The following is a 12,660-nucleotide window of genomic DNA, read 5'->3' as shown; positions in this document are numbered from 1 at the left end:
TCCGCCTGAGCAATGTTTCCTGGTATTCGAACACTTTTCGGATCGTTAGGATTTTTATTCACTACAGAGCCCGTTTCGCGCCATTTTGCCACCAAGATTTGTATTACAAAATTTGCTGGAGTATTTATCAATTCACCTCCAGCCTTTAACTCCTGCGCAAACAGTTACGCACACGTTTTCCACAAATTGTGCTTCGGAGGACAATCGACAATGAACACGCGCTGTATTATTTTGAGAACCATTTTGTGTTGCATTCAACTGGTAACTAAACGCCTCTGGTCCTCTCACCCACTCAAACATAATTACACAGTGAAGATATGGACACACAGAGAAGATATGGACATACAGACATGTGACAGCAACCGATTGGTGCATCTAAAGCACGGTTTCCAGCGTTTTCTGTGATCAGTTGTTCTCTTGTTCATTAACAAGGATCAGTTCCACGCTATTCTTATAAATACTTTCCAAGTCCGTTTTATTTTGCTCACCCTCAGTTATCGTATACTTTTACTCATTTCAGTTTTCGCTATTGGGTATGATACATCCTGTGTGTTCATGGTGAGTTTACCTCCACGTGATTCGGTTACAACTCCATAAATCATCAAAAATCGTAGCACGAGAACCACGACGACAAGCTGCCGACCAAGTGTATCGTACACATGTACGGAGAGTCACGTCAGTCGACCATGCAGAGCAGTGGAGCTGTGGTACCCGTATGAGTGCACATTCTCTTGGCAGCTGAAGCCGCCTGACGGAGGCTAAAACCTGTCTTATGTATCGAAAGCTGAGAATGTCCTCAGTATGTAAGAGTAGAGATTCCACAACGAGCCTGTTGTTGTCTCAGTGTGTTGGCGATTTCTGGTCAGTGGAATCCGAAACAATGGCATGTATGCTAATATCCGCTTCACAGCAGACGTTGTCAAACTGTCGATAAAGGAGGGACCGTGCAATCTGCACTGATAAGCCTAGACATTATGACCGCTGCCCACCGCGAGACTCAGAGCCGCCTGGTGGCGTGACTGTGAGAAAAGCCCATAAGCGGAGCAGAGATGAAAGGGTAATCATTCTAGTGACGACATGGGTCACCCATGGGGAAACCAACAGACGTTGTTGACCTCGACAAAGGACAGACTGTTATGGCACGGCGCTTGGGAACGAACATATCAGAAGAGTCGAAGCTTGTTGGCTGTTCGCGTGCCACGGTCGTGACCATCTTGGAACGTGACTGAAGGACGAGGAAACCACGAGTCGGCAACAAGGTGTTGGAGGTCCAAAGATCATCATAGGACGCTCGCTAAAACACATCTATAGATAGAGCACAACGCTGATGCAGCCACGAGTGTTTCAGATCGTAATATTCAGCGCACATTGTTAAACACAGGACTCGGCAGCAGATGGCCAGTACATGTTCCATGTTGATCCAGTGATACCAACGACATCGTCAATTACGGTTACAGTAGAAACAGAATCAACGAGATAGAACCTCGGATAAATGAAAACATATCACTTGGTCCTACGGATCACTTTTTCTTTTCTTTTTTTAGGCCAGGTCAATGATCGTGTCGGGATACACCGCCATGCAGACCAATGGATGCTCGAAATATGTACTACGCCGCAAACGCATGTCGTCGGGCGGTAATATGCGATGGTGGGTATTCATCCGGGCATGCATGGGACCAGTGGTAGTAATCGGATCTCTTCATGCCTAATATCTTCCCTGACAGCGAAGGCATCTTCCAGCACTCCCAGAAGGATAAATGTCGATGTCACAAGGCCAGAATCGTGCTTGAGTTATTTGAAGAGCACAACAGTGATCTGTTGTTGATATCTTGGCTACCAAATTCATCAGACGTGATTCCAATGGAACACATCTGGCACGCTATCAGGCGTCAGTTCTGCGCTTTCAAACCTCTGGCCCGTAATTTACGAGAACTGCTTGAACCTTGCGTAGACGCCTAGTGCCTCACACCTCTGTAAATCTACTAAGAACTTGTGGAGCTCATGCAATGCAGAATCGCTGCTGATTTGTGTTCCAATGCTGGACCTACACGCTATCAATCAAGTGATCATAATGCTTTCGGTCATCGGTGAACATCGTTTGTTCATTAAGGCCATATGAAAGAGGAGGCAGTAACTCGCATTGCAAGTCACAATCCATGGTCAAATACCTGTTCTCCAGTTTTTATGACCCTCTCTTATTCGCTGATACCCCACACACATTACTACAGTTGCTGCATGCCTTGTGTGACTCGAAATACTATGTTGGTGGACAGTTTGTTGTACATTAAGTTACAGCATATAGCAGAAGTGAAGAACACACTTCAAGTTACGCCATATAATACCTGACAGTCATTTAGTACTTCCCAATATTCAGGTATCGAGGCTCTCGTGCATGCTTTCAGCACTAGTTCGCTACAGAAACTGTCTAAAGCTATACAAAAATTTCTGTTCATCTCATGTGAAGACCAATGACACTATTTAAAAACAGAGTTTTAGAGCAGTTTTCGAATCAAAGGACTATAATTCAACATTTAAGATCTTTTAATTATATAAAATTTTATTATGCAAGTTAAGGTTTAAATAACTGATGAAATATAAAAATAAACGAAACATCTTTTGGCACTTCTAGTTTTGAATTTTTTCTTTCTTTTTAACGGAAATAGCTTGTAGTTTATGGTGGGTCATAATAAAAAAATTACACAGAAAAATATAATATCATCTTATTATATCGTTAGCTTCACATTTGCTTTTACAGTTTATTATTCGCCTACAACAACTATTACAGCTATCAAGGAAGCTCTGTGTATTGCGCTACGATGCCAAGCGCAGCCCCGTCTCTAATGACCTCGATGTCGACGGGACGTTAAACCCGATCTTCCTGCCTTCCTTCTTTCCTTATAGCCGCAGCCGGCAGAATGCTGTAGTAGGGCTGTTTTGACAATTTTTCGGAGATTTTTCCAATTGGTAATAGTAAATTTATAACAACGAAAAAATCAGTAAAATAAATTCCCATTAAAAAAAACTATTCTACTTTTTGAATTTCCCGTTAAATGCTCAGTGTGGTCGTGTGAACCTCCATGACAACACATACACGCTACGGACATTAATGCACCGCGTACGTTTCCCGCAACATTTCGTTAACGTTCAACAGGTCAAGAATTCGTGTCTTGCTGCAGAAAGTGGTATGGCACTTGTTTGATAAGATGAGATCTGGAAAATTTGATGGGAGGGAGCACGAGGTGAATGCTGACTTAATTAATGCCTTATTATGTAAACTGAAGGTGGGTGGAGGAGAAAGGAAAGGAAAGGGAATACATTATTGATGTCAGCTGCATCGAGACTTTATGCGGAATCAGCGGTGACGAGTGAAAATGGGTGCCACACTGGGTCACGAACCCAGGACCTGCTGCTTACTTGGCAGTGACGTTAACCACTGCGCCATCCGCGCTGAAGGTGGTAGATTCATGACCCATCGAGGAGAATCAGTTATACACTCCTGGAAATTGAAATAAGAACACCGTGAATTCAGTGTCCCAGGAAGGGGAAACTTTATTGACACATTCCTGGCGTCAGATACATCACATGATCACACTGACAGAACCACAGGCACATAGACACAGGCAACAGAGCATGCACAATGTCGGCACTAGTACAGTGTATATCCACCTTTCGCAGCAATGCAGGCTGCTATTCCCCTATGGAGACGATCGTAGAGATGCTGGATGTAGTCCTGTGGAACGGCTTGCCATGCCATTTCCACCTGGCGCCTCAGTTGGACCAGCGTTCGTGCTGGACGTGCAGACCGCGTGAGACGACGCTTCATCCAGTCCCAAACATGCTCAATGGGGGACAGATCCGGAGATCTTGCTGGCCAGGGTAGTTGACTTACACCTTCTAGAGCACGTTGGGTGGCACGGGATACATGCGGACGTGCATAGTCCTGTTGGAACAGCAAGTTCCCTTGCCGGTCTAGGAATGGTAGAACGATGGGTTCGATGACGGTTTGGATGTACCGTGCACTATTCAGTGTCCCCTCGACGATCACCAATGGTGTACGGCCAGTGTAGGAGATCGCTCCCCACACCATGATGCCGGGTGCTGGCCCTGTGTGCCTCGGTCGTATGCAGTCCTGATTGTGGCGCTCACCTGCACGGCGCCAAACACGCATACGACCATTATTGGCACCAAGGCAGAAGCGACTCTCATCGCTGAAGACGACACGTCTCCATTCGTCACTCCGTTCACGCCTGTCGCGACACCACTGGAGGCGGGCTGCACGATGTTGGGGCGTGAGCGGAAGACGGCCTAACGGTGTGCGGGACCGTAGCCCAGCTTCATGGAGACGGTTGCGAATGGTCCTCGCCGATACCCCAGGAGCAACAGTGTCCCTAATTTGCTGGGAAGTGGCGGTGCGGTCCCCTACGGCACTGCGTAGGATCCTACGGTCTTGGCGTGCATCCGTGCGTCGCTGCGGTCCGGTCCCAGGTCGACGGGCACGTGCACCTTCCGCCGACCACTGGTGACAACATCGATGTACTGTGGAGACCTCACGCCCCACGTGTTGAGCAATTCGGCGGTACGTCCACCCGGCCTCCCGCATGCCCACTATACGCCCTCGCTCAAAGTCCGTCAACTGCACATACGGTTCACGTCCACGCTGTCGCGGCATGCTACCAGTGTTAAAGACTGCGATGGAGCTCCGTATGCCACGGCAAACTGGCTGACACTGACGGCGGCGGTGCACAAATGCTGCGCAGCTAGCGCCATTCGACGGCCAACACTGCGGTTCCTGGTGTGTCCGCTGTGCCGTGCGTGTGATCATTGCTTGTACAGCCCTCTTGCAGTGTCCGGAGCAAGTATGGTGGGTCTGACACACCGGTGTCAATGTGTTCTTTTTTCCATTTCCAGGAGTGTACGAATGCGTGGTGTTTGATCTTTCGAATATGTCCGAAAGAACAGACACCACGTATTCGTATAATTCCAACCAGCTGTCCACTGAAAAATAAGCCGAATACGCCCATAAAAGCAATTACTTCTGTGCTTTTGGGATTATAAGATGACCCGCACCACAATATTAAAACAAAGTAAAAAGATAAAGCCTATGGCGCAAGCCCTTGTCGGGACTCTCAGCCTGACTGCTGTTTAGGTGCAACCTTACTATTCACCGCGGCACAAGAGGATGGAGGGGTGACGGCCCCTTCCTCGTTGCCATCTTTTACCCACGCGGAAGATCCCCGCTACTCGTTTTGACAGCAGACTGAATGGACCTGGAGCCGTTCTGGAGGGTCCGGAAAGAGGAAAATCCCCCTGCTCTATCCAGGATTGAACCCGGAACCTCCATGGCCGGAGTATAGTGCTCTGCCCCCTGGGCCAGCAGGGGCTACATTAAAATGAAGGCATTTTTAAATTTTATGTTTCTGTGGTGGGGGGCCCTGTGTGGTGGGGACCATAGACCTAGCCCAGATAGCCTGCGAGTAAATGGGGCGCTGTGAATATTTTAATATGGCAAAACATACTTTGTGAGCGCTAATTTGCCCCTTTTTAATGCCAAATAAATAAATTATATATATCTGTTGATTCATTTCACAGGCAATAGTCAAAGAAATCTCTCGATGTGGTGTCGGAAGTAATGAGCACATGGAACTGGCGTTTATTGGCAGATCTTAGAAGGAGGGAGTCATTTTTCACCTTAAGATGTTTTTAGCATTGATTGGACACGTAAGTCACAATATAACATGGCTATTTAAAAATTTATTTCATAGATATTTAATAAATTCCAAGTACCGATTACATTATATCTCTCACTTCAAAAACCATTCAAAAGTACCTGAGCGATCAAGCTCAAATGAACACATGTTGTGCCGGCCAATGTGGTCGAGCGTTTCTAGGCGTTACAGTCTGGAACCGCGCGACCGCTACGGTCGCAGGTTCGAATCCTGCCTCGGGCATGGATGTGTGTGATGTCCTTAGGTTAGTAAGGTTTAAGTAGTTCTAAGTTCTAGGGGACCGATGACCTCAGATGTTAAGTCCCATAGTACTCAGAGCCATTTTTGAACACTTGTTGTCAACCTGCCACCGTGTATCCTTTGCCGTATGGTGTCATTTTAATAATTGTGTGGGGTTACCACAACATAATCCCGGCAGTAGACTGCTTTCCTTACTTTTTTAACCGCTGCTACCATCCACTTAAAGTAGTAAAGGAGTTTTGCTATTTGGGGAGCAAAATAACTGATGATGGTCGGAGTAGAGAGGATATAAAATGTAGACTGGCGATGGCAAGGAAAGCGTTTCTGAAGAAGAGAAATTTGTTAACATCGAATACAGATTTAAGTGTCAGGAAGTCGTTTCTGAAAGTATTTGTATGGAGTGTAGCCATGAATGGAAGTTAAAAATGGACGATAAATAGTTTGGACAAGAAGAGAATAGAAGCTTTCGAAATGTGGTGCTACAGAAGAATGCTGAAAATTAGATGGGTAGATCACATAACTAATGAGGAGGTATTGAATAGAATTGGGGAGAAGAGGAGTTTGTGGCACAACTTGACAAGAAGAAGGGACCGGTTGGTAGGACATGTTCTGAGGCATCAAGGGATGACAAATTTAGCATTGGAGGCCAGCTAGGAGGGTAAAAATCGTAGAGGGAGACCAAGAGATGAATACACTAAGCAGATTCAGAAGTATGTAGGTTGCAGTAAGTACTGGGAGATGAAGAAGCTTGCACAGGATAGAGTAGCATGGAGAGCTGCATCAAACCAGTCTCTGGACTGAAGACCACAACAACAACAACCATCCAAGTAGCCCCGCAGATGGCCTCACGACGCTCAGTGTTCTCAGAACTAGTCCTCAATCCAAGAAAAAATCCCTGAAAGTGCCGGGAACAAAGTACATCTCATAAATGTTTGTACTAGTTAAAGTGTTCTTGTATCTCACCAATTTAGCCAAAACCTGCACTAAGCATTCCTTACCTACATTTGCAATTGGACTCGAAACTTCACCAGCGTGTTTAATATATTCAGTCTGCTTCCAGTTAAAATCCCTGTCCACCAATATTTAGCAATTTCTTCCAATTACATGTTCTTCTTTAGGTTTAGAAATATGGTTCGTCTGACCCTCCAAGACGCAGCTGTTGTCTCTATGACTGTAATGTCTATTTTCCACAAATTTCAACCCAAGATCCCATTCATTAAATTATTTTAATAAGTAATCTGAATCTACGATGTGAATAGTTATGTTTATCACTACTTTATCTTGATAATATACAGGGAGAGTCAGCGAAGAAGTTCACGACAGATATTTCCGGAACCGTTTAGGATACCGTGATTCGCCCAGATCATTTGTGAGAAAGTATTCACCAAACAACATATAGCCTCTTTTCTTATTTATATTAAATACAGAGATATCGGTACCAGCTTCTCGTTTTCAAATGGAACTACAGTAACTTCTCCTGCTATAGTGTCGTAGTTCTAAAAGAGGCGAATCCAACTCAGTTTCACTCTTCAATATCCGATTACTAGTTTCAGAGTAATTACAGTATTTATAACTTAGGATTTATCTGTTCTGAGCATGAAACCGGTTACTGTGTTATGCATAAGTTCATGATTTCATACTCAAATTAGGAAATATGTGAAACGGATAATGAGGAAACAGAAAGTTGCAAAAATGGTTCAAATGGCTCTGAGCACTATGGGACTTAACATCTGGAGTCATCAGTCCCATAGAACTTAGAACTACTTAAACCTAACTAACTTAAGCACATCACACACATCCATGCCCGAGACAGGATTCGAACCTGCGACCGTAGCGGTCGCGCGGTTCCAGACTGAAGCGCCTAGAACCGCTCGGTCGCATCGGCCGGTCAGAAAGTTGCACCACCGTGACACAAGTATAGAAGGAGCACAGAGGAAATGTGTTTCTCGTTGTGTCTGTGTCGGTCACGTGCATCGTGTGCTAGTTAGTTTGAAAAATGAACGTCATTCAAAAAGCAAGAGAAAGTAGACATACTAATTCCTTACGGAGCATGCAGAAGGAACGCGAGGAGAACAGTTGTACGCACAAAGGGATGCACACAGATGGTGTCTTATAACAACGACATTTTAGCGAAAGGGCAAAAAATTGTTTTCGGAAGATCACTGGAATAATGCACAGAGGGTAAGGATCAAGCCAGCAACAAGCTGAGCGAACGAAATGGGTGATGTGGCAGCTGTTGCTCATAATGCACATGTTGACTTCATATAAATTATAGTGTCTCTGAAACAAGTCGCCCAGCGTAGTTACCATTTTGTGCACAAATAGCTTCCATTCGTGTCATGATTCATTTCAGCAGCCATTTACCAGCGGGGTTGGAGAAGACGCACATAGCTCGATTCAGATGCGACGTCAGGGCAATAGATTCTTTATTCTAAGGATTTTTTTACCGATGAATTTACCTTTACTAATCAGGGAGACCTGAATGTAGGAAATATGTTTTCTTGGATCGTTTAGAATCTGCGTTCGCTGTTCAAGGTTGAACATCAGAGGCAGTAGAACGTTAACATTTGGTGGGGGTTGGTAGAGACTACATGATTAGTCCGTACTTCACTGAAGAAACCTTAACGGGTGAAAAATACGCACCATTATTTACCGAAGTGCTCTCCTAAAGGAAGTATCACTGTAAGCGCCACTGGACTCTTTCTCTGGGGTAAACTCAACGATGAGGTCTTTACACATTTCCGACGACTCAGGAGAATTTAAAACACGCGCAATGACAACGAAGAAATCTCTTAAATCTGTCCGGAAGTCCTTACATCAGCGATTGAAAAGTGTATTGAAGTAGACTGTGGAAAATGAAATTCTAAGGAAGTGTTTATGGCAACATTCTTTTGTGATTTACTTTTTGTCACTATTGCTGGCGTAATTTTGCAACGTTAGTGTGTATCATGACGTCAAGCTATAACTTACCAATCTTTACACCTGAATTCTCTGTTTTACGAATCTATTCATTTTTAGACTTTGTAGCTTTCTTTCAAGGCTCTGGCAGAAACGAGAGTAGGGCTGTTAAAGAAGTCAGCTGGTGACCATTCTTAGATGTCACGACTTTTGACTTCCTGTTGGTGTGGCAGCCCAACAGTATATAACCAAGTTTGATTAGCATCAGTTTTTAATCAAACTTATATCCAGTATTCCGTTGACAGCAATCAGCTTCATGTTAAAATCAAAAAAGCCTAAATTCTAAATATTATAAGTTCTCCGAAACTGAAAATAATATTTTGAAGAGTGAAACTCCGCTGGATTCGTCTCCTGTAGAGCTACGATACCAGCAGCAGAAATTACTAAAGTTCAGTTTGAAAAAGCGACTTTCATATCTATATATCTGCAACTAATATAGCTATTAAGAGAGACTACATGTCGCTTAGAGCCGACATTTTCACAATTCATGTGACTGAGAGCAGAACTGGGCTATCTTAAAGGCTTGAGGAGATATCTTAGATGATCAGCTTAGCTGGATCACGCTGTATTTTCTATACACCGACAAAAAAGAGCAAAGTAGATGGAGCAGTGTTTAACGAGATCCTCATCCTGTGACACGGATTAAGGCAAATGACGTGATATTTTGTTTAAAAAGACATGTCCGATTACCTTCTCCGCCCTTTCCAGACCGACTTTTGCACTGTCTTTAATGATAATTCTGTCGAGATGATGTTATAGCATAATCTCCCTTCTCGATTAAAAATAATGTTTGAAAAATTTAACTTGAGATAATGTCTCATAGTCCCACAGATCAGAAGACACAACGTATTGCGTGACATTATTCCGCGTGCACAAATTTGTAAAGAAAACGGAACAAATCTTCTGTTTCTTAATTAATTTATCTTATAAAGGTTGTACACGATGATAGGAATTCCATAACGTAAGTGCATTTTGAACACATCACACGTTGATAAAATATACCCTCGATTAGCCGTAGCTCATAACACACATTTCACTAGAATTTGCTATAAAAAAAAGAAAAAGTTTGATAATGAAAATGAGAAACGTTCTATGGTAATGTCGAAATTAAGGGAGTTTCGTGATAAGAAATTACCTGTTCGTGCAGTGAACTGGCATCTGTCAATAACGAAGTGTAGTGAACTGGAAGGAAGCCGATATGTCTCAGATGCGAACAGGTGGCGTTCTGTCGTTAGCTAGCCTGCTGGAGTGGATCCGAGGAACAGCATGCTATGACGAGAAGGAAGTGTCCCAGAAAACAAGATTCATAGCATCCGGTCCCCACACCTGCAGCGTGCGGCCCTGCGACGCGCAGTGTCTGGCGCTCCTCTTTGTTGTGCTTCACTTCAGAGAGAAGAAGATGGAACGTTCTGTGTTCTCCTCTCTCGAAAAGGAATGCAGAAGAGATATACGCTGCACATAAAGCGACTGCTGTCATCCAGTCACACAACTGGTTCGGACGTCCTGCACGGCGAGGGCTAGCGGCTGCAGTACGTTGTCAGGAGACGTGGCTATCGCGTAATATCCCCAAGGAAGATTAACGTATAAAACATTGTCGAGACTGAGTATTCAGGGATGTGTTATAAGCTAGGGTTTCAGAGGATGAAGCAGGAAATCAGATGTGGGATTTTCAAAGGAATTTACTCGAAGCGATTTTAAAGTAACTACGGATAATGTAAAGCTGGAGAATTTGAATTCCACACCTCACGCAAGCGAGAACAGCGTCTCACTTCGCTCTTTGAATGATCACATCCTCATAAAACTCGTTCACAGCAATTACGAGGGGTTTTAATTAAAAATAAAGTTACGTAATTAATTTTTTGGTTGCAAGTATACGTCTGCAGTCCTAGTACACATTGCAATCTTCGCATCATAGCTCCGCAGCTCGCCGCTGGAGGCGGCTAGGCGAAATGAGGCAGCCCATATCCTCTTTATCAATAGTCGGCGCTATTTTGTTTTGCCTCCTCTAGCGGCGTGATGTGTTGGGAATGCGGATGTCTACCTGCAAATAAACAAAACATTAATTACGTAGCGGAAACTGAACTTTATTACAACTCGTCGTAAGCTGGACATCATTGAGTGACAGTACTGCATTTGTGCTACGTAATCGAGCAAATTGTAGAGTATTATATCGGGGAGTTATGTCGCTAGCTGTGCGGACTTCGCGTGTATTCTAAGTGAAAATAAAATTACTGTGGCTTCCAGCCCGCTGCAAGCGTTTCGATTTGAAGCTACTTTGATGGTTTGCGCATCAATATTTATTTCTTAATTCCAAACGATTCTTCCTTTCATACAACGAGAATGACCGAACCTCGTTTGAGAACGTCCCACCTCCGAAAAACATGATGTGGCCCGCAGCCTGAACGTTAGCAACTGCACCACGAATGCTGAATACTTCACTAACGAGTGAACTGAGAAGTCACTAATTTGCTTCTGAGCCCTATAAAGAAGGAAATAACATAACTTCTAATTGTATTTTATAGGAGTGTACTATTTTCAACAATGTGAAAATTGTTCAACCACGATTCCGAACGTCTCTACACGTATTACTGCGCCTGGACGATGTTTCCGTCGCTTGATTAAGAATAATATAATGTGCTTGTTTTCCACTACAAAACACCGGATTGGCCCACTGTTGCTTCTCTTCATAATACAAGTGAACTTCGTGGTGTTTACGAGTTTTTCTCTCTTCGATTTCGGGCGAATAAAGTCGATTTTAATTTTGTTGTTGATGATGTGGTCTTCAGTCCAAAGTCTGGTTTGATGCAGCTCTCCATGCTTATGCATCCCGTGCATGTTCAAATTGTTCAAATGGCTCTGACCACTATGGGACTTAACATCTGTGGTCATCAGTCCCCTAGAACTTAGAACTACTTAAACCTAACTAACCTAAGGACATCACACACATCCATGCCCGAGGCAGGATTCGAACCTGCGACCGTAGTGGTCGCGTGGTTCCAGACTGAAGGGCCTAGTACCGCTGGGCCACACCGGCCGGCTAAATGTCAAGAATTGTGATCATTACACAATCGTGCGACATTTGCATTCAGTGGGGAGGTTCACAAATCACGTGTATGGGTACCGCATACTCTAAGCCAAAATCAGAAAAATCAGTAGTTGCCCATTTGTGCATCTCTGTTTGTTCGTGATCAGATGGTTTATGAACAGCACCAACCATTCCTGTGCTCTATAGTTGGGTGAAACTAAACAAAGCAGCAACTTCCCGTACAAAGACTTCCGCACATCCACAAAAGATAATGTTATGCCTCCGGTGGAACAGCGAATGTGTGGTGTACTTCGAATTGCTTCCTAGAGGTGTAACCGTCACTGCTGACATTTATTGTCAACTACTGAGACGAGTCTTGCAGACGCAATCCAAGGACAACTAGGAAGCCTGCGTAAAGCGATGCTACTTCACGATAACGCCGCCCGCATTCTGGTAGACTGAAAAAAGAACGCTATACTGGAGTTGGGATGGGAAATCATTCCGCACCCGCCTTATTCACCTATTTTGCGCCTTCAGATTTTTAAATTTTACGCTCTCTATCGAACAGCTTTCAAGGAACTTCCTTTCCGGACGAAAATGCGCTCCGAATATGGCTCGACGAGTTCTTCGCATCAAAAGCACGTTACTTCTACAGTCGCGGGGTCGGAAAGTTACTCCAGCGTCGGTAGACTGTTATAAATAGCGAAGGAG

General features: G+C 44.2%; 1 protein-coding gene across 1 annotated transcript in view; it reads right to left on the bottom strand.

The window, feature by feature from the left end:
• Nucleotides 1-12,660, bottom strand: part of LOC124556082 (protein eva-1) — a 350,386-nt gene that overhangs the window by 319,805 nt on the left and 17,921 nt on the right. Inside the window, exons 2-3 of the mRNA XM_047130109.1 lie at nt 11,295-11,403; nt 10,060-10,149 (exon numbers count right to left, since the gene is read on the bottom strand). Coding sequence (XP_046986065.1) covers nt 10,060-10,149; nt 11,295-11,403 — 199 coding nt within the window. The remainder of the gene's footprint in view (nt 1-10,059; nt 10,150-11,294; nt 11,404-12,660) is intronic.

The sequence above is a fragment of the Schistocerca americana genome, chromosome X (genome assembly GCF_021461395.2).
Source record: "Schistocerca americana isolate TAMUIC-IGC-003095 chromosome X, iqSchAmer2.1, whole genome shotgun sequence".
Lineage (NCBI taxonomy): Eukaryota > Metazoa > Arthropoda > Insecta > Orthoptera > Acrididae > Schistocerca > Schistocerca americana.
This window is presented reverse-complemented; position numbering and strand designations above follow the sequence as displayed.